We start from the raw sequence: 26,268 nt of genomic DNA on the forward strand, positions 1-26,268 counted from the left end.
AATTATATAGCTAACAAGGTTATCTTTCATCCAGCGCTTTTTGACAGAAATGACGGCATAAAAGTTTAATTTGGAAAAGGCTCAACTCCTGTCAGAGAGAATTGGCTGGGTGGAAACCTGCACTATTAATCTGCTGAACCTAATGAACGGTCCATTAAACACTCTTAGAATTTTACATGGAAACCAGTAGTATTAACACAGGGGAAAAGAAGTGCATCATGCATTATTAACTCTGATAACGATGAATATGGCTATATTCATTCATTCATTCGACACAAATACGTTTCCCTCCCTCTCGTTCTCCTCTCTGTCAAAACAGTGTGTCATGTTGAACAGTAAATGTTGAACAGCAGTCAGGTGGCTGCAATGCAGGGCAAATGTATATTTTCTTTCTTCACTGTGGTCCCGAGAACCAGGGACGTTGCGGTGACTGCTGCATCTGTTACCAATCCATATAATTAACCATTATTTCAGTTTGCAAAAAGCGCTTTTATGCCACACGGCTGCAGAAAAGCAACAGAACCGAAGCAGAGGCGAGGTATTTACTGAAAAAGCAGAAAGCTGTCCTGGGTAATGTTTGATCAACAGAGCGCAGCACTTTTGAGGGAAAGCTTGCCAACTGTAACAACAGACGAAAGGGCGCTGGATCTAAATTTAATTGTTTAACAGGCGCTAAACAAACAACTTGTGTTTCGGTGTTGATAATTATTTCAGAATGTCTATAGAGAACGTCATACAGAAAATACCTTAATATGGAAAATTAGTTTCAAGTATTTATTCATTAGAAAACTAGGACTTTGTTGATTATTTTGAAAATGAGTTCAATTACAGTTTTCTTACACAAATATACCATGAAAAGTATGGTTCTATCTCTGAAGTATCTTGGTATTTGCCACCACCGTTGAGTGACAGATTCTAAAGCTTATTGAGTGAACCTTGAGACAAAACCATTAAAAAAATGTATGCACCTCTTGATGTAATTAAATGGTATTTCCAATAAAGAAGTGTGTACATTTTTGGTCAAGATGTTGTACTGACAATGCAAGAGTCCAGCACTCTGTAAAGTCTCCTCCAGCACATCACAAAGACTTTCAATGAATTTAAGGTCTGGACTCAGAGGTGCCAATTCATGTGTGAAAATGATTATTCATACTCCCTCCCAACCACTCTTTCACAATTTGAGCCTGATGAATCTTGGCTCCACAGAGTCAATATTCATGGTCAAGCTGATATAGCCAAATCTTTGGTCACTTGTGCCAATGTCAAATGTTGGTTTTAAAGGTGCCAACAGTGCAAATCTTGGGCTGTGGATAATGTGAAACATGTATTATTCTCTGATGAGTCCACCTTCACTATCTTTCCCAGTTACGATGTGGAGAAGCCCCAAAGAGGCTTAACACCTAGACTGTTGTGTGCCCAGAGTGAAGCACAGGGTGGATCAGCTATAAAATGGCATTTCCTACTGTGCTTAATGGGCAGGTCATGGTCAAGGACTACCGAACCATTCTTGAGGACCATGTGCACCTAATGGTTCAAACATTGTACCCTGAAAGGTGTGTTGTGCATCAGCACCAATACACACAAGACTTGGTGCTGAACATAAAAGTGAAGTTGAACATCTCCCATGGACTGCACAGTCACCGGATCTAAATATTCTTGAGCCACTTTGGTATTTTGGAGGAGCAAGTCAGGAAGCGTTTTCCTCCACCAGCATCACATCACTGTTCTGGAAGAGGAATGGCTCAAAATCCCTCTGGCCACTGTGAAGGACTTGTATCTGTCATCGCCAAGACAAACTGATGCTGTTTTGGCTGCAAAAGGAGGCCCTACACCATAGTAATAAATTATTGAGCTCTAAAACCAGGTGTTTCAGTTTCATTGTCCAACCCCTTTTTATAAAATAAAATAATTAAAATCCCATTCTCTTACTGTGGTAAAAATAAAAAGTAATTTAATCATTTTAAATCTATATATCCTATTATTTGTTGTACTGATAATTCTGATATACAGTATTTTTATACTTTATATTTGTAATCATTGTATTATTATTTTGTTTTATAACAGAGTGTAAAAAAACTCTATACGAGTTCTATACGTCTAGTTATTTGATTGTTGTTCCTCCTTTCGGTCAGCAGCAAAGCAAACTATGTATCTGTCCCGTGCTAAGAAGCGAGCGATAGCACTAGTCCTGCTAGTGAGAAGAAGAAAGAGAGCAGCAAAGAAGAAAAGGAAATTCCGACACACAGGCTGGATCCCAAATGGCAGACCTAAGGGGCACTGGCCTCGAGTCCACGAGGGCACGCGAGAGAGTATTTTGGGACAGGCTTGATGACATCATGCCACCGAAAAGTCAAACAGCCACGAAACTCCTCCCCTCATTTATCTGATTGGGCGTTCGCAACTTCGCAATGATTCCTGGGTAGGTAACTCATGTGGAGGTTGCGAAAGAGCGGGATTCGCCAGAGTCCGCATCGAGGGCACAAAGGCGGCGCTCGCGAGCACACTTCTGAGTGCTGAAATGCTGAATAGGACCCTACGGACTCGTACACTTGGCGAGCACGGACAATTTAGGGAGACCAAGAGTCCACATGAAGTGTGCCATTTGGGATCCAGCCATACAGTACTAGCTGTTTCATCCATTTTGATTTCCGCGTCTTGTCTGAAAGGGCCATAAGAATTTTTTTTTTTCAAATTCTTTGGACGCCTCCAATGCCTGATAAATCACCAAAACAAAGACTAAAGACACATTCTATTGTCCTTATTTTCTAAAACTCAGCAAACATCAGGGTCATTTATTCTCAAATATAGTCTCTTAAAAACAGCTCCCTACGACCCAGTATCGGTTTAGAGAGAACAAAGCTTTGGTACGGTGGTGCAGGAGAGACTTTATTGATCAATGCAGTCAGCTGACAGTACAAAGAACAGGACTATGCAGAACTAAAGGTAGAAATGAAAGAGGGGGGTGGGGGGATGGGGGAAATATACAGTGGGGGAATGGGGTAGCTGAACCATAATCAGTCCTGCTAATGGCTTTGCTGCTAAATGAATAACTAATTTTGTCATTAACTAAACAGACAAAAAGCAAACGCATACATGCTTACATGATGTTCATCCTCTGCTTTATGTCTCACTTACTGAAGAGTTGACATACGTAGAAGTTCAAACTCCCATAACCTTATGCTTTGTCACGATTTCAAATAATGTAGACATCTTGTTCAAATAATTACAACTGCTCTACATCTTCAGCCCATAAAAAAATACATAAATCCAACAAGGCCTTAGAAAATGAACTACAAGAGAATCTGCTCTCACCGCTGCTTTCCTGATAAATACTCAATCTATATGTAAATATAAGGTACTTTTGAAATATCTGGAAGGAATGAAAATGTATTTCCTTTTCCCATTTGATCAGTGCCCCCAGAGCTAAACCTATGACTTTTAATGAAAAGTGTTGGGCAGATAGAAAGAGTGAAGCAGGAGCGATAGAAAGGCTTGAACGCACACGCAACAGAACGAACAGCTTCAGGTCGCTAGACGACCTTGAAAATAAAAAAATGATCAATTCTAAGCCCAAATGGGTTTGTTGAATGTGAAAGGCTCAGCAGCTTTCCTACAAAACTCGGAACAACAAAAATAACTGTTTGGTGAACACCGTCAGCTTTCAAAGGGAAGACGCGTCTGGTTAAGCAAATATCTAGATCACACATAGATGTAAGCAACAAAATGTGATAAATGTTTAGCTTACTTGGAAAAGTTAGGAGATTTCACATCAGTAAAAAAAGTCCTTCAAGAAATACACATGACTTGCAAACAAGTCTGAATAAAAATAATGCATTTATTCATCTACATTGTTAGTTCTCGCATTCACACCATGCTGTAAGTCTGGACTCAGCTGGAAAGCGAGTTTTCCCATTGCCTTTGCTCCAGGCCAGATGTTTCTTAATGACATTCACAGCGGCAAGATGAACACTGACACGCTATCGAGTCCCAAATCAACTCCTGCTCCAGACCTAACAAGTTATTTACTGATGCCTGTCAAGCCTTCAATCCAGAAACTAGGCTATATTTGTCACAATGAAACAACGTATGTTCTTTCTGTGAAGAAGCAATAAATAGTTTGACAATTTGTACACAAATCAGTGTATAATTAGGGCATTTAATGAGGTGTTCCCTGATCTCAGATGGGACGCAAAACTCTAAGAAATTTGGTCTGAGGGCCAAAAAATATCGGTTAGAAATCTCAGGGCAAGTGATACAATCAACTTACTCTTAAAGCCAGCAGGAAACAGAAGTTGTGACCGGCTTTACTATTGTATTGTGACGTACTATCAAAAAAACTTAAGTAAAAATAAAAATAATAATAATTAATTAATTAATTAATTAATCAATCAATCAATCATTCACACTAAGACTAATAACAAAAAAAAATCAAATTGAAAAATAGCATCAGTTCTGATTTCACATCAGCTTTAAAAGATTATGAGGTCCAAAATAAAAATGAATAAACTAATTTTATAACAAAATTGTGTGCATAAAAAAAATAGGGCCAAATTTGGTTTCATGGCAACTTTTAAATATTATGAGGCCATTTAAAAACCTTTTATAATCCATTAAAACAACAAATAGGTCCATTTTGATTTGATGCCGACTTTAAACAGAGCGTCCTTGTACAAACCACTGATGTGATTTCCCTGTGAACCCCTAACTTCTTCCTTATGTAATTTCCCCATAAAATTAGCCTCTTTAATTTGTAATTTACATGGAAAAAGTACACAATGTCACTGCCTTAATGTTCTTAAGACAAGACGTTTAGAGTTTATTGCAAAACAACAGTGCAAAAAGCCCATCCTAATGGTTTCATGCCATTCCAATTACTGTATATCACTTGGTTAAACAGTTTACTCTGTACTCATGGAATGGTCTGAGAAATAAAACAAAGATTCACAAACAAACCAAACCAGGAACACACAAATAGCATTGCCATTTTCACATAAACCTGTAATCTGCTCAGCTCTCTGTGCTGCAATACAGCTTATGATCACACATGGTCCAATAGTCGAGATATTAAAAGACTTAAGGAACATCCTTCATTCTTATACAATTAATATATAAGACAGCAAGTTAAGACACTAATTAGTTATTAATGAATAGTATCAACTGATCAAACTAAGGAATTATGTTACTTCCCTGTGCAAATACACCAATAACACCAGTTTTTCATGGTTGACACCAAACTAACCAGACTAACCTGGCTAACATGGTAACAAAAGTTTCAGGATAGACGCTAACAGTTTTCAATCATAAATATCTGCTCTTGGCGTGTTAAGGATAGGTGACTCACCACAACCTGGTCTAACAGGAGTCAAACTGTCACTGTCAAACAATAACAGTTCACTTGGCAGCCATCTTGGATCCATATCACTCTCTAGGCATGCAATACAGCTTATCTGCTTGAATTGGAAAATACCGAAATGTCAGACTGTTTGATAAGATTACATTTCAGTAACATCATTAAACAATAAAATGACAACAATTACATAACAAATGTTGCTTCTTTAGCTCAAATCATGCTAAAAAATATATATATATATATTTGTGATACCCAACTAATGCACTGCATTTTAGAGTAAAAAATAGTGATAGATGTGCTCAAATAAATTGCTTGATCAACCTGTTAAACCTGTTTTATTTTTTATTTTTTATTAATACTTCAAACATGTAGGCTATCAAACTGAGACCTGCTGCCTCTTGTGGCCGATTGCTGTAAGTGCAGGAATTTTATTTTCAAATGAGGGAGTTAGAATGATTTAAATTACCCTTAATCAACTCTTAACCGTCTACACTCTTAAAATAAATAAAGGTCCTTTATTGCCATCAGTGGTTCCATGAATAACCTTTAACATCCATGGAACCTTTCCATTGCACAATAGGTTCTTAATAGTGGAAAAAGGTTCATTAGATGTTCTTCACACTAGAAGAAAAGGATTATTTTAAGAACTGTTCACTGAAAGAGCCAAAAATGTTGTTCTATGGCCAAAAAACAAAATATTTTAAAGAGTGTACTCCCACAACAGTGCAGTTAATTAACTATGCATGCATTAAAATTAAGTTGTAATGTTCAATAATCGTGTTGCATTATTAGCTGAACTAATAACTAAACTGAATAAGTCTAGAAAGAAAGAAAAAGCTATATTATGAAATATAAATAGCTGCATAGGTCTCTCTCTGTCTCTCTCTCTCTCTCTCTCTCTCTCTCTCTCTCTCTCTCTCTCTCTCTCTCTCTCTCTCTCAGCTCCTGTCGGATGAATAAGAACATATCACAGCTCCATTTGGAGTGCTCTGAAGAGGAACATCGTGTCCGTGTTAACAGGCGACGAGAGACATGGGGGCTTTTCTCCCCGAGCAGATAAACGAGAGGATGAGAGACAATTTGCAGGGACTCTGAGCACTTCAAGTTCTGCCAGCAGAGGTGAGAGCTTTCAGCTCCGGCAAAGAGTGAGAAATAAAAAGGTGTGATTCATTCGCTCATTACGTTGTCTGGAGGTTAAAGTGAAATCATTTTTCTCTGAGAGTTGGGGAGAAGGAGGAGCATGAACAAGTTGCAAAGATAAAATAACACTCAATAAGTGTACAAAGTTTTGACGTGGCGCGCAAACTGGAGCCCATTTGATTCAAAGAGCAAAACCCCAAAACGACACCCATTTGAAACTAATAAATGAATGGAAGACTTGAAGGGGTAAATCCGTGTTCCGAAGATGAACGAAAGTCTTGGATTGGAACGACATGAGGGTGAGTATTTTCATTTTTGGGTGAACTATCCCTTTAATTATCATGGCCACAAATTAAAAATTCATGCCATGATTTCCATGGTTATTTCGTGGTGGCCATGATCGTAGCTTTCTGTGCACTTAAACTTTACCAAACCCTCAGATAAGACTTTAAAAAGACCTGCAGCACTGATGCTCCTAATTGCACAGGCCATAGGCCTACTCTCTATTCCCTTCCAGGAGAAATGCATAATCTGTTACCCTTAGTGGGGCAGCGCTGTCTTATTATAACAGGCCGCAGGCGCGGTGACAAGCCCGGGGCGTGAGAGCACCTCTCCCATTTATTCCTATCACCGTCAGCTTCCTGTCAGAGAGCTGTCAGTCTTCCTCCAGTTCTGCTCCAGTGCTGATAAACTCCACTTATATGGGTGTGTGTGTGTGTGTGTGTGTGTGTGTGTGTGTGTGTGTGTGTGTGTGTGTGTGTGTGTGTGTGTGTGTGTGTGTGTGTGTGTGTGTGTGTGTGTGTGTGTGTGTGTGTGTGTGTGATTAAAGAGTGTGTTGCTTGCTTGTACATGAGTAAAGAACTTTCTACAAAAAAATGGTTTCTCATATTTTTGCAGTTGAGAGGATCTGACTGAAAAAATCTGCCATTTTAAAGCAGCCAATCTGTGTTTTTGGTATGTGGAACATCTTGGCAGAAGATCACAGATTAATTCAATTACTTCAGAATGGAATAGTCACTTACTATGTACTGCATAGTATAGTGTATACTCTCTTTCACATGACTTCATGTTTAATTCAGCAAGTGGTGTAGTTATCATATCAGAAATGAAAAGATTTCAATTATATTTATAATACAATTTTGAATAAACTGTCCTTACTTTTGGAAGTCTGATCAAACAGAAAAAGAGATTAAAACTAGAATACTACCATAAAATGAAACTAAAATACTAGAATAAAAAGAAATTAAAACTAGAATTCTACAATACATTTTTTTATATAACTAGAATACTAAAATCAAATCAAATATTAAACTTAATATTCTAGAATAAATAAATATTAAAACAAAAATACTAGAGTAAAATAAACAAGGATATTAAAACTAGAAATAGAACCGATATTAGAATAACCTATATAGCAAAATATTAGAATACTATAATAAAAATAGCAAAATCTGTGTAAATTGCATTGTGGGAAAGTGTTGGAATTCAAATCATTGAACTCAGAAATGAATGCTGAAAAACGATGGTTGTCAATGACAATAGGAGCTGATTTTTGTTAACGACCCCTGTGCATCTGTTTCTGACAAAAGGCCAAACACATAACCCTGTATAAACTCATACAGGACTGAACCCATGTTACCCACACACACACACACACACACACACCTCATCAACAAACACCTGGGTCCATCCACAGCTTTACCACAACAGAAATCCCGCCAGCTGTCCATTACTCAACTAAATGGGATTAATTAGTGCAGGTTTTATTTTAATGTTCCTTGTTGCTCTCCAGGGGTTGGTAAAACTCCAGCTGTGTACAAAAACAGTCTTATCTGTAGAGTAAAGTCAGTTTTACCTGTTTTAGGTAAAGACCAGTTACACCTGTCTATCTTCTACTGTTCACCCCAGAAGTCAAAATCATAAACCTTTTATCATATCAACAAAAAGGAAGCCATAATTTGCTCTTAAAACATATTACATACACCCTTCACTCTTCAAAATAAAGGTTCTTTCTTTATTGACACTGATGGTTCTATGAATCCACATTTTTACTATTCCACAAAAGGTTCTTTAGATGATTCAAATATTCTTCACAAAAAAATGGTTCTTGGCATCGCTGTAAACCCCTATTTTTTGGAACCTACGAGTTTTTAAGTCTCTTGAGATGTTTCTCCACCAAAACAACTATTTTACAAATCTAGAACCTCGTTTTAAAGAACCTCAGGGGTTTGTGATGTAGAACGTGGGTGTCTGTATTTGACCTTCATAAGTTTTAACATAATGAATGGATAAAATATCTTGTTTGGAGTCGGGAAACCGCAGCACTGAGGTCAGGTACTTAAGAAACACGCTAATGCCTCCGGACCGAAAACAACCTCTCAAAACACCTTCTTGATTTATTAGTCTTGATGCACGAAATTCAAATGTTCCTTTAAATATTTTATTGTGTTGAATGAAAGGCAGAAATTGATTTGGCAGGCCTCATGTGAAAGCCTGTTGTTTTATATTGCTACACTAAAGTCTGGCATGATACAGAGAGCCGTTTTAAATAAGACCAGCTGTAGTTTGGATTTGAGCCACAGACGTCAATGTGACACATGAACACACTCACTCTTATTCTTGTGCCCAGTACACTTGGTGAATTCGGAACCGAGATCTGAGATCACAACCATATCAAATGACAAAGATCCAATGAGTCAAACAATTCCCGATAGACAAAATCAAGTCCCGCCCTAAAATCTTTCTCGTTCGAGAAGCTGTTTCTCATGGATATACAGTATGCCAACAATAGGGAAGAAAAGACTGTCGCAACTTCCTAACAGCGCTCGTCAATGTCAAAATGATAGAGAAGGCCAATCAAATTAAAGAAGAAGGACTGTTCACACATACCGAACACATGATTTCCACTGCGACACTTCATTTTTAAAGTCGGGAGTTGAGATAGTCTTTTCTTCCCTATTGTGACGTATATCTTGTCCATTGGGAATTGATTGGATGGTTGTGGTTTTCTATTGGTGGATCTCATGTGAGTGACAGGTTGTCCCGCCCTCGCGTCATTAAACATGTTGTCAGCGAAAAGATGTCGCTGCAAGAGGAAGGGGAAGTTATTTTGATTAAGTTATTGTGCACGGATAAATCATTTATAAAAAACACTGCAATAGTTCATAAATAAAACAAGAATTGTCCATTTTGATTTCATGGTGACTTTAACAGTAACCCAGTGGACTTTACTGTATTTGATGGAACATATTCAACCTTTTATTCCAGTTCACTGTGTACAGTAAAGGCTACCTAAACAGATCAACAATAGTCAAATAAAAAGCTTTTAAAAGTGTTTTTATCTACTATGTTAAGTGTTTCTCATGAGTGAATGGCCGGTTGTAATGTATGGAGTCTTTACACACACACACAAAAGGTGCTGTAAATATACTACAAGGATCACAACAGTTATCTAGCTAATATATATTTCGATAAATTAACAGTAATTTGTTGAGATACTTCACTATGTCATGCTTTTAAGATAAGATCGGGATTCAAAGCTTACACGCACCTGGTTAGAAACGACCTCACACACTCGCTCCATATGGCCCTCTGTTGCCACCATGCGGCCTCTTTACGCACTGCAAGAATACATTGACGATCAGAGAATTAAGTTCTGGAAACATTACATTTAAAAAAATAAAATAAAAATAATAAGTTAATAATAATAAATAGTAATGATCGATTCGTTATTTTCAATCTTAATATAAACAAGTCTGTTATTTATTATTCTTATGATCTTTAAAACACTTGTAGGCCTACGTCTTTAAAATTAATTTTGTTGTAATATGTAAATTGTATCTATATATGATTTATTTTATTTTTTTTACTTAAAGCAGGCAAACATGGGCGGGACAACCTGTCACTCACATGACATCACGGCAATAGCAACCACAACCATCCAATCAATTCCCAACGGACAAAATCAAGTCCCGCCCTACCTTTTTCTTGTTCAAGAAGCCGTTTCACTCAGCTGTGTTACAATAGGGAAGAAGAGACTATCACAACTTCCGTTTCATGAAGACAAAGAAATTCAAACGCAATATTTGTTTAGCATTTACTGAATGACCATACTACCATTTGTGTTATTTAAGCTTTAATGACTTCACAAGTGTTGTAAAAATGTGAGGGAAAAGTGGATGCAAATGAGTTTGCATGATTACATTTTGTCTGTAAACAGAATAACTGCTGATTACATCACTTTAGAACATCAAAAGCCAAACAAATCATTCTCAACTTTCTCTTGACAAATGCAACAGTACAAAGTGACAAAATGCACAGGCTTACAGACATCCTAAAAACTATTTATTGAGCGAAATAATGCAGGAGACGCAAAATAAGAGCACACTGCAAAACAAAATAAGTTTTACATTTGCTTATATACAAAGTCAGCAACAGATCCATTGAATTTTAAGTGTGGATAGTCACACACAAAGAAGAGAAGACACTATCCTGTATGTGTTTAAAGGCTGCACAGAGATAATCACACGAGGAAACAAGCTTTGCCCTCAGATCTGCTGCTTTGAGTGAGCAGAACCGACAGCACACATCATGTCTGAATGAATGAATGAATGCACAGAGGAAGAGAGAGATGTGAACGGTGAAAGCCTGACCTCCGTTCATTTCCATCACAAGACTGCAGGAATGACTCGGCAATCATTAATATTTTACTTTAGGAATTAAAAAGTGATTCAAAACAAAATGTCTCATTTCTGGGCACTCATGTGAGACAGCTGAGTCAGTGAAAAGCATGTAGCATATATTAAAGCCCTTTATAAACAGATTCAACATCATTCAATCTTGAACAATCATATAAATTATATTATAAGATCATAAATGTCCATTCTGACTCAGTCCTGCCTATTCTGTAAAAGCCCCCAAAACACACGAGAAAATAACACTTTGTAAACGCACATCATTTGAATTATTCCTCTGAGAACAATCTCCAAAAATCATTACAGCTTATTTGGGCAAAGATGCATATGTGTTTTTTTTAATAAGTGTATTTATTCACCAACTAGTATTTGGATGAGCAATATTTGTATTTAATGCTAAAGGGTCAGCCAGGCATTTTTATGGCAGCACAACTAAAGCTTTGTTCTCAGTTAAATCCTAGATGTTTTGGGCAGATTCATCAATTATAATAAAACAAATGTCTTAAAAATATGATCTGAGTGTCAACAACAAGATACAAAGAAATCTTAAGGCCTGCTTCATAAAACAACGCATGCGTTATAGCTATGGAAACTTGTTTCTACCACAGAATAAAACGTTTTTATCTCACATTTCAGTTTATATCTTGCAATTCAGACTTTATAACCTGCAACTGTGCGTTTATATCTCACAATTTATTAAAAAAAAGGAAAAAAAAGTCAGCATTGCAGGATATAAACTGAATTGTGAATTGTGAGATAAAAGGTTGCATGTACTTTATTTTTATTCTGTGAAAACCAGCTTCGATTCACAGCTCTCTGAACGTTGTCTGTGGCTCATGACACCTCTGAGGTAGATTAGAGACGCAAGAACAGTCTGAAAGCTACAGCAGAAAGTCTTCATCTCAGTCTTCAAGCAACGTGTTGGCGGAAAATTACTCCACTGAATCACGCAGCTAATAGTCAGGGAGTCACTATTAAGTCATAAATAATAACATTTCATAGCAGAAGACAACGGGAATGTTGTTTTAGCTGCTTGAAAACTAATATTTAGAAGACAGGAAGAATTTGCAACCTTTAGGGGCTTGATTAAAGAAAAAAGAAAAGATAACTAGCATCTTAGTTTTGTATGTTAACCAGTAATGGGTATTTACTGTAGCAATCAGATAATGATGTAATGATTGGGGTCCTAACATGTATATATGCATATACAATGGCTATTTAATGAATATGAGTAATTCAATTATGAATAATAACAATAATTATTGTTAATAATGGCACCTACATGGAGTTTAGACTAGCTGTTTGTGGTTATATAACACTATATCCTTTCTGGGCAGTAATAAATGTGAGTATTTGCAGAAGGCACTTAACTTAATGCTCACTAATTAATGTAAATGCCAAGATGACCATCAGCGATTCACAGTCCACACTTTATCCCATTAGAAGAATTGAGATGTTTCACACTCAAGGCTACTGTATGTGAAGCTTGTCCATGAGCTGTAGGTCATGAATATTAATGAGCTGGGTTTTGTTATTGTAATGAGTCTCAAATAGGAAAAGATTTAGACAGAGCCATAGACACGATCTGAAATGTGAGGAGAGACATTATAAAACTTGATGAATATTAATGATGTGATAATCAGCTGGAAGAACTCCTTGAATTGCTGAAAGGCAAATATAAAAGATGATTATTTCCCAAAATAATAGTTGCTCTGCACATGGAATTAAGGAAAAACATCAACTGAAAGTACACTACCAGTAAAAAAATGTGGGGTCTGGAAGAAAAGGTCGGTTATGCTCAACCAGGCTGCATTTATATGATTTTGATTATGATTTGATCAAAAGTACAATAAAAACAGTAATATTGTGAAATAATATTACAATTTTGCTTTTTATTTTACAGTATTTTAAAATGTAATTTATTCCTGTGATGCAAAGCTGAATTTTCAGCATCATTACTCCAGTCTTCAGTGTCACATGATCCTAATATGCTGATTTACTGCTCAAGAAACATTTCTTAGTATTACGAATGTTGAAAATAGTTGTGCTGCTTAATATTTTTGTGGAAACTGTGATACATTTTATTTCAGGACTTTTTGATGAATAGAAAGTTCAAAAGAACATCATTAATTTGAAACAGAAATCTTCAGCAACATAAATTTGATGCTGAATAAAATGATTAATTCCTTTAAAAAAAAAATCTTACTGACCCCAAACTTTTGAATGGTAGTGTACATTTAAAATGCATTGAAGCTACTAGCTTCTAAAATGTCCATTCGAACCACCCTTTGACTTCACTTGGGGGAGTAAAATGCTCATAAACTATACAAAATAATACACGCAGCTCTCTAAACTTATTTCACAGGGAAAGGGGGCAAATTCCGAAGCGGATCTAAGCTATATCGCTTTGCTAATGGTCAAAAGAAGTTTAGGTCAAAGTAAAGTAAAATCCATTCAGCCAACAAAACAGGCCGAATGGTAGCAAATCATGAGTCGAGTGGAGTCTGAGGCCCACGGGTGAGGACGTGTTACTGACAGTCTGTGTAATAGAGAATGAATGAGACGGGCAGCTACTGGACAGACAGAAGAGCAGCTGGGCTGAGCCGGGAGCTGGGGTTATGGGTAGGACGGGGATTGATCTCAACTTCTCCGAGATTTTGAATGCTGGATCAGCCACTGCAATGTGATATCTGCGGGAAGAACGTGGAGAGAGGAAGAGATGAACAATTATGACAATAATGTAATATCTTCTGATGCACTTCACATCCTCTCCCAAACTAAAGTATACATAAATTCATAAGTTGTCTCAAATGACACACTATACACTTATGCATAGGGCTGGGCGATATATCGCATGACATTGTTATGCGCATCTCGTCAGTAAAGCCGGTTCCTTGATTAGTAGTAAATCTCCATCACCTGCTTTCAGATGGAGCGACATTTACTACACAGAGCCGTAGTTCACTGACAAGCTGAGCCATATCGCATTAATTATCACGGACGTATCGCCTGCGATAATTAATGCGATATGGCTCAGCTTGCCCTACTTATGCACTATGCTCTCAACCATGGAGAGTATGAATTTTATTAGGTTATTTGATCATTCAACATCTGAGTCTGATAGCCCCTCCCCCCACCATTTTTTTCCGGTTTATTAAGTTATGTATTACTTTATTAACATCATCCGAGTATTTGAACACTACTCACTATTTGTGCTACAAAACAGCATAGAACAGTGCATAAGTACGCAAATTGGGACGTACCTTCACTATTACAAATATTTTCTTGCTCAGAGTAGTTTTGTGTGAGTGTCATATTTTGGGAACTGCTGCTTCACAGGAAAACACATGGTCTTTTCTTTGCCAATTAGGTATTTGTAAAGCCAATAAAAACAGTGACTAATGTGGCATAATGAATGCAAATGGATGGCTTTTCAGATTAGCGGAAATGATGATGTAATCACCACCACCACAACAACAAAAAATCTAACTAAAAGGAACAAAACAGCCCTTAATCGCTGAAATGTGAATGAGTCACAGTAAGGTGGTTTATGAGTCATTTGATTCAGTATTGTAAATACAGTTGAACTCCACAAAACCTTTCTTCTTTTTTTTCCAGTTCTGAACACACATAATGTTCTTTGTGCCTTTCTCACCCTCACTTTTTCAAGGACTTTGATTATTCCAAATTACCCAGTAAAGCCGCACACACAGTATGAAATAATAGTCCGAAAAATCTATTTTTTTAATGGAAGTTTATTGAACCTTTGGACAAAATCTAAAAAGAAAATTGTTGTCACAGTTTTACATTTGCAGGTGTATAAAATGCAGTAACTCTCACCTATATTGTCTTTCTCTTTGCATGAAATGGAGTAGCAGCAGATCTCTCTGTCTTGAATCGCAGACAGGTTCCTGCAGAAAAGGAAACATAATTTGCCATTTTAAGCATCACATGAACTTTTTCTAAAGGTATATTGTCACCTGACTGTGTAAATGTCACAAAATCCCAGAAAACCCCCCCACCCACAAAAAATCTTCCAATGTGGACATGTTTAGTGCTAGCAGGAGTACAAAAATCCCGTAGTCTATTTAGGACTTAAAATAACCAAAAAAAGAAGTCTAAAAAGAGGAAGGCGACGCAGTGTTATTAATGTAAAACATTCTATTAAAATCAAAAGCATCCAGACATCATATGACAGGATTGTGCAACAGTGCCCATCCCCTTTTTCAGTGGTGTTGGTTCCCAAGGTATTTTCCCCATAGGGATTTTAAAACAGTCTTTGTTACAGAGTCACGAACGAAGCCAATCAGCTAACAAGGTGAATCCCAACACTACAAACATTGATTTGAAGCAAAAAGGTTTTTGAAAATCGGACAAGGGTACAAGAATGTGTGGCTTTAGTGAGGGAAATAACCACCTTGGTAATCCAGAGTTCTCGCGAGAGCACAAGTTGAATTTGCTCAGCGAGTTACTCTGGTGTCGAGTAATGATGCTCATTAAATATGCCCCTCGATCTGAGCTGCACCAATCACATCGGGTTATCTGATTTAGGCGGGCCAGAGGCGAGCTAAACAGATGATGACAGCGCTGTAACGTCGAAGTCATTAGTAAACATTGCAAGATGGCTATGGATGAACACCAGTTGTTTGAAACGGCTTTGGCCGCTACAATGAACGAGTTAGACTTGGCTTTTTATCTAAAACAGGAACAGAAGACGCCGCTCGAATCGTTCCTTTGCAAGAAGGACGTTTTTGCTGTTTTGCCGACCGGATACGGTAAGAGTATAATCTACCAGTTAGCTCCGCTGGTAGCTGGGGTTTATTGTTGTGATTGGTCGTAGTGTTATCCAATTGCGTGCAACGAGATTTTCAAATGCACGCTTGGTCCCGCCCCTCGAGCTGGCCGATTTTCATTAGTCGACGCCAGACCATTAATCTTTCAGATTTAGGTCTGGATTTCCAGGCTAGGAAAGAACCACAATCCAATGAACAGCATAATTGAATTAAAAACAATGCAAAATATGCATACAAATACAAACATTTCAGTATTTTGAGAGCATAGAGAGAGATCGACTCGATTGCGTCATTCGCAGTGCTTCATGGGAGTGGGCGGAGCTGAAGAGGTATTTAGGTTGCTTTTTTCATCTTTCTGATTGGTGTACTTTCCTGTACAGCATCATGGGTAATGTGGTTTTTCCACCAGGAATTCCAGCTGTTAAATAAGCTGAAATAAAGTGGGCTGACGTCTTCAGTAAAAGCAAATACCATCAATTAACAACCTCGTCACTCACAGTAGGTCTGTCTTTAAAGGCTTATATTATTGTTCAAAATCAATTTCCCAATGGAGTTTTTACTTCCAGTAAACGATGTTGCGCAATATATGGGTCTGTATAAAGCAGGAAACACTAAATGAATCTCTCACTCTCATGACCCCAAACGTATTAGTCAAGGAATAGCGTGAAGAAAGATAGAATAATTCACAAAAAAAAAAAAGATCTTACATCTTTTCGATGAGTTGTTTCTCGTCTAGCGCAATAGAGATGTCTCTTTTGTTGCCAAGGACAAGTACCTGTGAAGGATAAAGTAACAATAAATCACCCACAATCCACTTCTTAAATGGTCTTTAGATTTAAACTGCATGTTTCGCATTGGCAGTTTTGCTTTCAGTGCTTAAAGATTTATGTATTTGGGTGTTGGTCCTAACATCAGATTGTGCTCAAGCTGTCTTTTTAAATGGGTGGCTTTAGCAAATAGTAGCCGTCCCATCACTCCCTACAGACAGATAATCAATGAGTGAACTGTTTCCTCTGTGCTGATTTCTCTGCCATAGATAAGACCAGTGAGGACATCTCGGACCACAGGAGCTGACGGTACAGATGCTTAGTCATGCTCCTCTAAATACCACACAGCAGCAATGGAAAGATCTGGACAAGGTGTGGTGCGATGGCTAGGCTTGAGCTCCTGCTGTTTTGGTAAATCCAGCAGTCATAAAACAGCAGGAAGTATTAATAATAACACAGACAGTCTTCCATTAACACCACCGGGGAAATAAAATTATAAAACAGAATTCCTCTTACAGGAATGCCTTGCAGTTGTGGTTTGTCTAACAAGTTGTGTAGCTCGTTTCTGGAGGCTTCCACCTTTTCACGATCTGCAGCATCCACCATGTACCTGAAAACACCAACAGTTCTTTAAGGAGCCTTGATAATAAACAGCAATGTAAACACTAGCGCTTTATATAAGGGATAATATGCAGTTAGCCAGTCATTATTGCTCAATAAATCTTGACTGGGTGATCAGGACAATGCACAGCAGTCCCAATTTATTTTGTGACTGTGCATTATCCCACTTATTACACGGCTACTCAACAAATAAATATCTTAATGGACATGAAATGTTTCTTGAGCAGCAAATCAGCCAATTAGAATGCTTTCTGAAGGATCATGTGACACTGACGACTGTAAACGTACCAATATTAGCCAACTAACTAATTTCCAATATATCGAAACAGAAAACATTTTGTAATATTATTTCACAATATGACTGTTTTTACTATATTTTTGATCAAATAAATACAATCTTGGTGAGTATAACAGACTTCTTTCAAAAACATAAAAAAATGTTTGCACAGTAGTGTATATTTATTAATAATCTGCAATTTTAGTAACCATTTTCTATGGACTGCCCAGCAAAACATATTTAGTTACAATATAATATGCCTAATTTTAAGTTCTCTCTCATCTAGCTCCTAGATACAATTTAGTGATACTAGATACAAACCTATCTAACTGCTCAATGCCACTGACCAATCAGAACCAAGTATCGCAGAGGGTAGTGGAATAAACCATTTTAAAAGTGTCAGCAGATTATACTCACACTATGGCGTTGACGCCCCGACAGTATCGCTCCCACATGCTCCTGAACCGCGGCTGCCCGCCTATATCCCAAATCTACATGAGAACAACACATTTTTGCTACAGGGTTGGACATGTAACGTCATGTGACTATATAATTGAATATAATGTGTATGAAAGAGTGTAAAACTGGATTCAACAAAACCACCCTTGATAATTAGCACTGATGAGACTAACCTTTATGGTTACATTGCCTTTGGTGACTTTCCTCATGTTGAAGCCGACTGTAGGGATCATGTCTTCATTGAACTGACCGGACTAATGGAAAAGAAACATGTAGATCATTACAATTAAATGGATAAAACAAAGGGATGCAAAGGTTTACAAAATGACAATCTAACAGTCTGACATTTCACAAAATAACAACACGCACAAGAGGAAGTCAACATTACAATTCAGCAACTCATAGGTATTTTTAGGAACCGTAATGGGAATTTTTGGTATCACGGGCCAGAGAGTGTCATGTCATGTCACATGATTTAGTAAATTGTGCAAAAGAGCAAAATGATTGGATTCATTATTTTAAAATAAGTCTCACAAACAGATCTCTTTTGGGTGAAAAGGGAAAAGAAAGATCTTTCCTTTAAAAATATGATCATAATAACTATTCATGGAGCGAGATATTAAATATAGAAATCTAAAAGAGCTTAGCTAACTTGAAGGTCATATTACAAAACACTTAAGTGGTGCAATTATGCAAATTGCAACTTAATTGGTTCACACTTATGAGTGAAGAAATACTGACAGAATTGTTTAGCAAGGTACAACAGAACGAAAAATAAATAAATAATGGGTTAAATGAATAACCCATAAATCATTCTCTGAAACTAGAAAGACACCTGCGAGTGTCAGATGTTGAAAAAGGAAGAGATGTTTCTCTTTTCCTCTTTGAATTCAGAACATCATGTAGAGTTGTGAAAGTGAAGTGACCTTAGAAACCCTGGCTTTTGTAAACTCATTGTGCTGCATTGCAGAAACCGGTGTATCTGTTTAAATAAGATGCAATGCTCCACTTGCATTCAAATAAAACATTATTGTGACATTATTAGTGTCACAAACTTACAACAGGGTAACTTTAGACGGTAAACCCATTCAAAACCACAAAGGGAGGATTGGTTTCAGCAGTGATTGATAACATAATTATCTATGAAGGAAATCAAAAAGACATTGGGCACCGTCGTCAACATGGAGGCAAAGCCATAATTCCTAATTTACATGTCTCACTTTGTGGTAACGTTAGGTATATTACATTATATTACATTACATTATTTATGAATTTGGTTACAGACGATTTAAACTAAAGCACATCATTGGAATCTCACCCACCCTTAAAGTCATAAGACTGAAAACAATCATCAAACCTGGAGAAACTAGAACAGGTTTGTAAATTCATATAACGTTACAATCTAAAACGTCAAGCAATCCGTGAAAGAAAAATCACACCCATATTCCTAACAGCACATTACTCGTGTAAAAAGAGTTTAAAGCATCTGTTCTCCGCCCCTGTCAGGCTATGACATGACAACAATAACATAAACAGCTCAGTCAGGCATCAGTGTTCAAACTTTGAGGAATTAAACTGGACTTACAGCGATAACGTTGACAAAAGTGGTTTTTCCAGAGTACTGCAGTCCCACCAGCGTCAGCTCCATCTCCTCCTTCCAGAAGAGCGACCTGAACCAGTCCATGATCCGGTGGATGAGAGCCATCATCTCTGCGCTGCTGGATGAGCTCTGATGGTGAGGATGAGGCAGGGCAGATTCCGTTCCTGCTGGAGGGAATCAGGAGAAAGAGGAAGCGGCTGAGGTGGTCATGTGACAACTACTGACGCAAAATAAACGCGTCGCTATCATCGACACAACAAACCGGAAATCTTTCAGAATAAAAGTCCGCGAAAACTCACACTGTTGTGTTGAAGGCATTTAAATAAATATTAGGGACACTTTGAAGTGTTTTGCATAAAAGTAACAAGCAAGAAAACAAACAAATAAATCTTTGGATTTAAAAAAAAACAGAAAAAAACACGTTAATTTATTAACAAAATATAATTATTAAAAAGAAAGTAATCTTTGTTTTGAATTTTGACCTAAATAATCTAAATAAACGACAACAAAAAAATGAATACATACATATATTAATTAAACGCATTGCTTTAAATGTAAAACCATTTTTTCTGTTTGATTTAGGTTTCATGCAAATGTATTATTGTATTTAAAAACATATTAAAATTTAAAAAAAAGAATGAATTAAAACAATATATAAATTAACACGTTATACAGTCGAACATACAACTATTAAGTAAAATAAGTAGCTATATATATAAGAGTTAAACATATACACGAGTATGTATTGAGACGCTAAAGTCTTCTCCCATGTGAGGACCATAAACATTGTGAATAAATACAGTAAAAACGTAAATAAGTAAAAAGAGGTTCGTAGCAGTTCATCGATATGCCACGCGATGGCGCTAAAAGCTTTATAATAGGGAGATGAGACCTTCTTTCACGTCGTAACAGGACCTCATACTTGTAAATTGTAAATGTAAATTAACATTGTTTACTGAAAACATTTCCACTGTTATACACGGTTATCTATTGCGTTAATGTTATTTTTGTAACACTATGATTTGTTTATTACAGTCATGTTTGTTTGTTTGTTTGTTTGTTTGTTTGCTTTTTTGTTTAGCCTACTTTTGAATCCCTCACCTTACTTTTTTTTCTTCTGACCATATGACACAAAATCTCATCTCAGCACTTTTGATGATGAATGTCTACCCAATTTTTAATTTTGTCATTTCATCTGAATATCAACATTTGTGAGATTTAGTGAGTTAATAATTATTGTAATTAATGGGGTTAATTTTAAGTATTTTCATGAATTAAAACATCTTCACTTTCATTAAAACCTGTAGGTGAGTAGGGTGAAATCGTTAAATTTGCATTCATAGTGCTGCTATTATGACATATCTTCAATTAAAATAAGGGCATTTAAATAGGCCTAAATAAATATTAATATGCCTGTATATAAGTCATAGAATAATTTTCAGATAAATCTCTTTTACTGGTATTCTGCTTTGTCTGTCTTCGCAATTCAATTATCAACTCAATTGTCTTTTTTACATTGACACTTTAAAAAAAAAATATATAAATATTAATAATAATCAACCCAACTTACCCTTCTTTTAATATTTGACATTTTGTGCTATATTTGAACAAAATTAGCAAATGTTTCTATTTATTTCCTATAATAACACATTGGCTGATGCATCATCATCCTGCACGTGCTAAACTTATATATCTAAATACCCCCATCCCACCCCAACCAAATTGACTAAAGATAATATAACAATACTTTATACCTCTAAAAACGTTAACTTATTGATTAATTATATGAACTAATTATATCACTTACAGTAAATATGACTCATTTAAAGACAACACATAATACTAGTATTGTTGTCCCACGATCCTGCATTGTGTGTTGTTGTCCTTCCATGACTGTGCTGGATGTGTGGCATGTGTGGCTCTACATGTGAGGCCCGGTGTGAGTATCACTCCGCTGCCTGTTCACATCCCAGCGGGCGGAGGAGCCTGGAGCAGGGAGACTGCACTGGATCGAGCTCGAGCACACAGCCAGACACGCGGGAAGACTTAGCCTATTTCAACAGATAACGAGCATTAGGAAATGACGTGGTTCGTCTAAGTATGTAAATCGCCTGCAAAGACAAATAATAATAATAATAAACGATTATGTTCTTTGCTAATTTAGTTTGGGTTACAGTCTTCTAATCTAGTAGGAAAAAGTGCCTCACATAACCTGACAGTTTTTGTTATCGACAAATTCATGGACTTTAGTTAGGAGCTGTGAGGCTGGAATATTTGTAACCTGACTCAGTCTTATCATACTGTGTGTCTAAAGGATTTGCATAGGCAGAGCAAGTTTATGGGTTATGTAAGTGTTATATAAAGACGAACTGTGATGATGGGAAAAACAGCGAGGTTGTTTTCCCAGCTAAACATGTTCAAGCTCTCCAACACAGACTCGGACACATGGTTTCCACAGGAAAAAAAAAAACTTTATTAATACTTTTTCTTTACTGTATGTCAACAATACTTTAGACAAAATATATACATCAAACAACCTTTTCTTAGGTCCCAAAATAAAAAGTAAGTACCTCTTCCTATACAAAACTAATATATTGTTTTAAACATTACATTCACTTTCTTTTGCTTCTATGTAGAATCCAAGATTAAAAATGTAGATATCCGCCATCATGTTTACTGCTTTAAACAGGTAAAGGCAACAGCATGAACAAAGATCTGTCCTAATTTGACCAGAAATGAACACAGGTCCAAAAAGCTGTACACAATCTCATGGCACACAGCGCTCGGCTGTCTAAAACTCGCCAACATAAATGTGTGGGTCACGTATCAAAAATACAGATGTACAAGTAGCATAAACAAAATAATTACAGGACGCAGTTACCTCACAACAACTTCACCTACGTGCACGAATGGATGACAAACTCAAAAGCTACAGCGGAGCCATGGTTACATCACTCCCGTATTTACACGAGCATCACGTCTCGGGAGTCGATGGCGTCCTCGTTTATGCAAGAAGATGGGAAACGTGCACGCGCCCGTGCTCCTCTCAACCAAAGCAAAGACATTTATTTGGTAGCATTCTAGTCTAAAAGGACGGTTCTTATCGGTTAAAGCAGTCACAGAAGCAGAAGAGAGTGGAGCTTCCTGATCAAGCGTCCACGGCACAGAGAAATGTCCAAAAAAAGCAGCATCTACAGGGGTGATGTTTTATTAAAAAAATGACTTTTTGTTTACATTCAACAAATGAAAAGGTGCTTGTGCAAAGGGCAAAGTCTTTATGGTTGGGGGACCGTCTGCACGTCACATTCTGGGTTATTGTTTTGTATTGTTTTCGACTTAAACATTCGGCGTAAGTGCAGAGTGCAGCCGTTCGCCCGCCCCAGGTCCTATTTCTGGAAGGACAGTGCTCACTGTCCTTGCTTTGACCTTCTTCACAGTGTCTCACAGTGCTTTGCACGGGACCTCCTTTACCCGTCTGCGTCCACGTGGACCGTTCCATGTCTGGGTGTGTGTCTGCTGGCTGTTGAGGGAGCTGATAAGAGTGTGCAAGTGTGTATGTGTGTGTGTGTGTGTGTGTGTTTGTCTCTGCGGTTGGAGGGAGGCCGTCGTACTTCTGAGAGGAATCAAGACAGCTGTTTGCCGTGCTTGAGGGCGCTTTGAACTTTTGTCTTTGCGCCCTCTTCAACAGAATCCTCTTCGGGAGCTTATTCAGCAGGGAAGTCCACTCTCGAGACCAAAACATTCAGAGAGCGGGCTCTTGGCGGACCCCAGAGCGAGTCCTCAGTCTTTGGTTTCCAGGTTTAACGGGGGAACTTGTTTCAGGGCCTGCAGGAGCGCAGGAGAGTCCATGGAGGTCGGAGGGCTGGCGGGGGAGCCCACTCTTGAGGACATGGCCAAGGACGAAGGGAGTTTTTCTGGAGACATGCCCGCTGGGGAGCCGCTGAGGCCTGGGTACAACACAGGCATGGCGCCCGGGTACCAACACTTCTCCAGCATGGGCAGGTACGCACCAGATGGGAAGAGGTAGAAGGGCATGCACATGGGTTGGTGTGGAGAAAAGCTCATGTAGGGGCTGTGGCCGCCCACTATTTCGTGCCCTGACAGAGACTCGTCTTCCGAAGAGTCGGACCTCTGCCGCTTGGCCTGTGGCTCATCCATCTCCTCTTTAATGCTGCCGCCATACTTGAGATCCCCTGTGTCTTTGCCATAGTAGGCCGACAGCTGGGCCTTCGGGTCACGCTTCTCGAGCTCGCCTCCGTAGCCACTGTCGGTATCCGTATCACTCCCGCTCTGCTCGCTGCAGTGGGGATAAGTCCTTTGAATGACGGGCACGCAGTTTTTAGCGTGGCCCTCCGCTGCTTTGGGCTGCAGGCCTGCCGCTTTCTCCCGGCTTTCTTGGGGTTTGGGAGCGGGCTCGTCCAGACGAGGGCTCGGCGGGCTCTGAATGAACTCAGACGCCACTTTTTGAAGGTGGTCGATTATGTGAGCGGGCGTCAGGTCGCGCATGGTCTCCTGGTTGGCCAGGAACTGAAGAACCTCCTTGGCGCACAAGTGGAACCCGGAACGGAACATCTCCTCACTGGTTTCTGAGTGCCCATTGCCCTGTTCACCTGCAATAAAACCATAAGGGTTAGGAAGCATGCCAATGCGTTCCTTCACAACAGTCTAGATCATTTGCTGCATTGCACAAGCCTGTCTCAATTTCTCAATTTCTTGGGGGGGGGGAGTTGAAAAGTTCAGCAGGGCTGCTTCCTGCAACACGGTCACACATTGCATTATCGTAAACTCACCGATTTGCATTCCGTTCTGCAAGGAAATGATCTTCTGTTGCTGTTGCTCCAGCAGGTTGTTAAGAGCTTTCACATGCTTGAGCGTGAGCTCCAACACAACAGCCTTCTCCAAGTGTCCCAGAGTCTAAAACAGGAAAAACCCAGATAAGCATGTTGATCTTTCTTATGTAACCCTCTCCGCAGCGGTTCAGAGAGGACAAACCTGCGTCGAGCAGGAATGAAGACACTCCTCTCCGCTCACCAGTGCATGCACATGTGCGTGCAAGTAATATTCAAATACCCCGAAAGACAATCTAACACGCCTTGTTGACGTATGAATAATGAACTAACGGCAGCTTCACGATATGTTGTGCCAAAAGTGAACATGTGATGTTTACAAGTTGTATATATTAAAAATGTACATCAAGAACATTATAGGAGGGTGACTAATCCAAAAGCAGGACAAACATGATTTATTCATGATCAACAAGCAGGTGGCGCTTTACACTACAACATTGTGAGGTGAACCCATCCACTCCCATATTACTTACAGTGAGTTTAAGGTGTTCGGGCAGCAAATCCTTCAACTGCGCGATGCATTCGTTTATTCGGTCCCTCCTTTTCTTCTCGATCAATCGATGAGGCAATTTGTACGTATCCTAGGGGTCAGGAGTTAAAATTTTCGATTAATTTCCATGCGTAAAAATAATAAAAAGAAAAATAAATAACTAAAAGAAAAGAAAAAAATTGTGCAGTTTAAATCTCGTTAAGAACATTAAAATACATTTATACAAAGTTGGCAAGTAAAAGTGTGCGCAAATATATTTGTGCGTAACCGCGCGTAATTGCGCGTTTCGTACCTTACTGTCCTCACTGCGCTTCATTCCCCGCCGGGGTTTACACATAAACATCGGAAAGTCCATTCTATAAAATAAGACAAAATAAAATACAGTCAATAAAAGATAAATCTCTCAAGAAAGCGTTCAGAAACACGAATAAGCAGCGTCCGGAAGACTGACTTACCTTTCCATGTCAGAGATATCCATACCGTGTTTGGCCATACATGGTGGAGGCTGAGCACTGGTAATCCTCTCCATTTCACCCTATCAATATGTCTTAGTGGTGTATTAAAAATATATGTGTAGCCTATATATCAAAACAAAAACCAGATCCTTTACTCTCTCGTCAAAGTCCACAAGTATTTCCCTCGAATAGTTTCGTTCCAGATATGGTCCCTCAAAAGTAGGACGCAAAACTGCTGTTGTTGTGAGGTGGAGATGCAGGAGGCGTTTGTCGGCTTCGCTGCTGGTTAAATGAGTGTATGTGGGTGGGTTTGAAGTACGTGTTAAATAAACCCTGTGACTGCAGACACGTCTCGAGCTCCAGTCACATGAGCCTCACGTGTGTGACGGCGCTTTCAGAGCTCAACCCATTTACAGCAGACCGTCCGCCCTCCCGTGTCCCGTGTCCCACCATGCTGCTGCGCGCGCTCTCTCTCTCTCCGTGCACAATAACAGCTCGTGTCAGGGACGTGTTTTTATGAGCGCCTTATCCTGGATTGACTTCAAAGCATGATATACTATACAAAGATTATATAAAGTGGGTTAGAGTGTTTTATCAAGCCTTAAAAAAGGCGCGTGTTTTTCACAAATCGACTTATTTACCCATGTAATTACATTTAGAAAACATATATATATATATATATATATATATATATATTTCATGTATATTAGAGCTGTCAAATAATTTAAAATTAATTGGTCTACTAAAAGATGGTGTTTATATAATAAATATAAAA

At 38.3% G+C, this 26,268-nt stretch overlaps 2 protein-coding genes across 2 annotated transcripts; both read right to left on the reverse strand.

The window, feature by feature from the left end:
- Positions 1–12,604: 12,604 nt before the first annotated feature.
- arl8bb (ADP-ribosylation factor-like 8Bb) lies at positions 12,605–19,907 on the reverse strand. Its single transcript, XM_084395715.1, has 7 exons — positions 19,687–19,907; positions 18,275–18,355; positions 18,060–18,133; positions 17,261–17,354; positions 16,685–16,752; positions 15,025–15,095; positions 12,605–13,874 (listed from the first exon to the last, which is right to left on the reverse strand). Exons 1-7 carry the CDS (start codon positions 19,807–19,809, stop codon positions 13,825–13,827), a joined length of 561 nt encoding a protein of 186 aa, XP_084251841.1. The 5' UTR covers positions 19,810–19,907; the 3' UTR covers positions 12,605–13,824.
- A 2,246-nt stretch (positions 19,908–22,153) lies between these two features.
- On the reverse strand, positions 22,154–25,979 carry bhlhe40 (basic helix-loop-helix family, member e40). Its single transcript, XM_084395941.1, has 5 exons — positions 25,494–25,979; positions 25,331–25,394; positions 25,022–25,129; positions 24,492–24,615; positions 22,154–24,311 (listed from the first exon to the last, which is right to left on the reverse strand). Exons 1-5 carry the CDS (start codon positions 25,565–25,567, stop codon positions 23,482–23,484), a joined length of 1,200 nt encoding a protein of 399 aa, XP_084252067.1. The 5' UTR covers positions 25,568–25,979; the 3' UTR covers positions 22,154–23,481.
- Positions 25,980–26,268: the final 289 nt, after the last annotated feature.

This window comes from Rutilus rutilus, assembly GCF_951802725.1.
Source record: "Rutilus rutilus genome assembly, chromosome: 22".
Taxonomy (NCBI): domain Eukaryota; kingdom Metazoa; phylum Chordata; class Actinopteri; order Cypriniformes; family Leuciscidae; genus Rutilus; species Rutilus rutilus.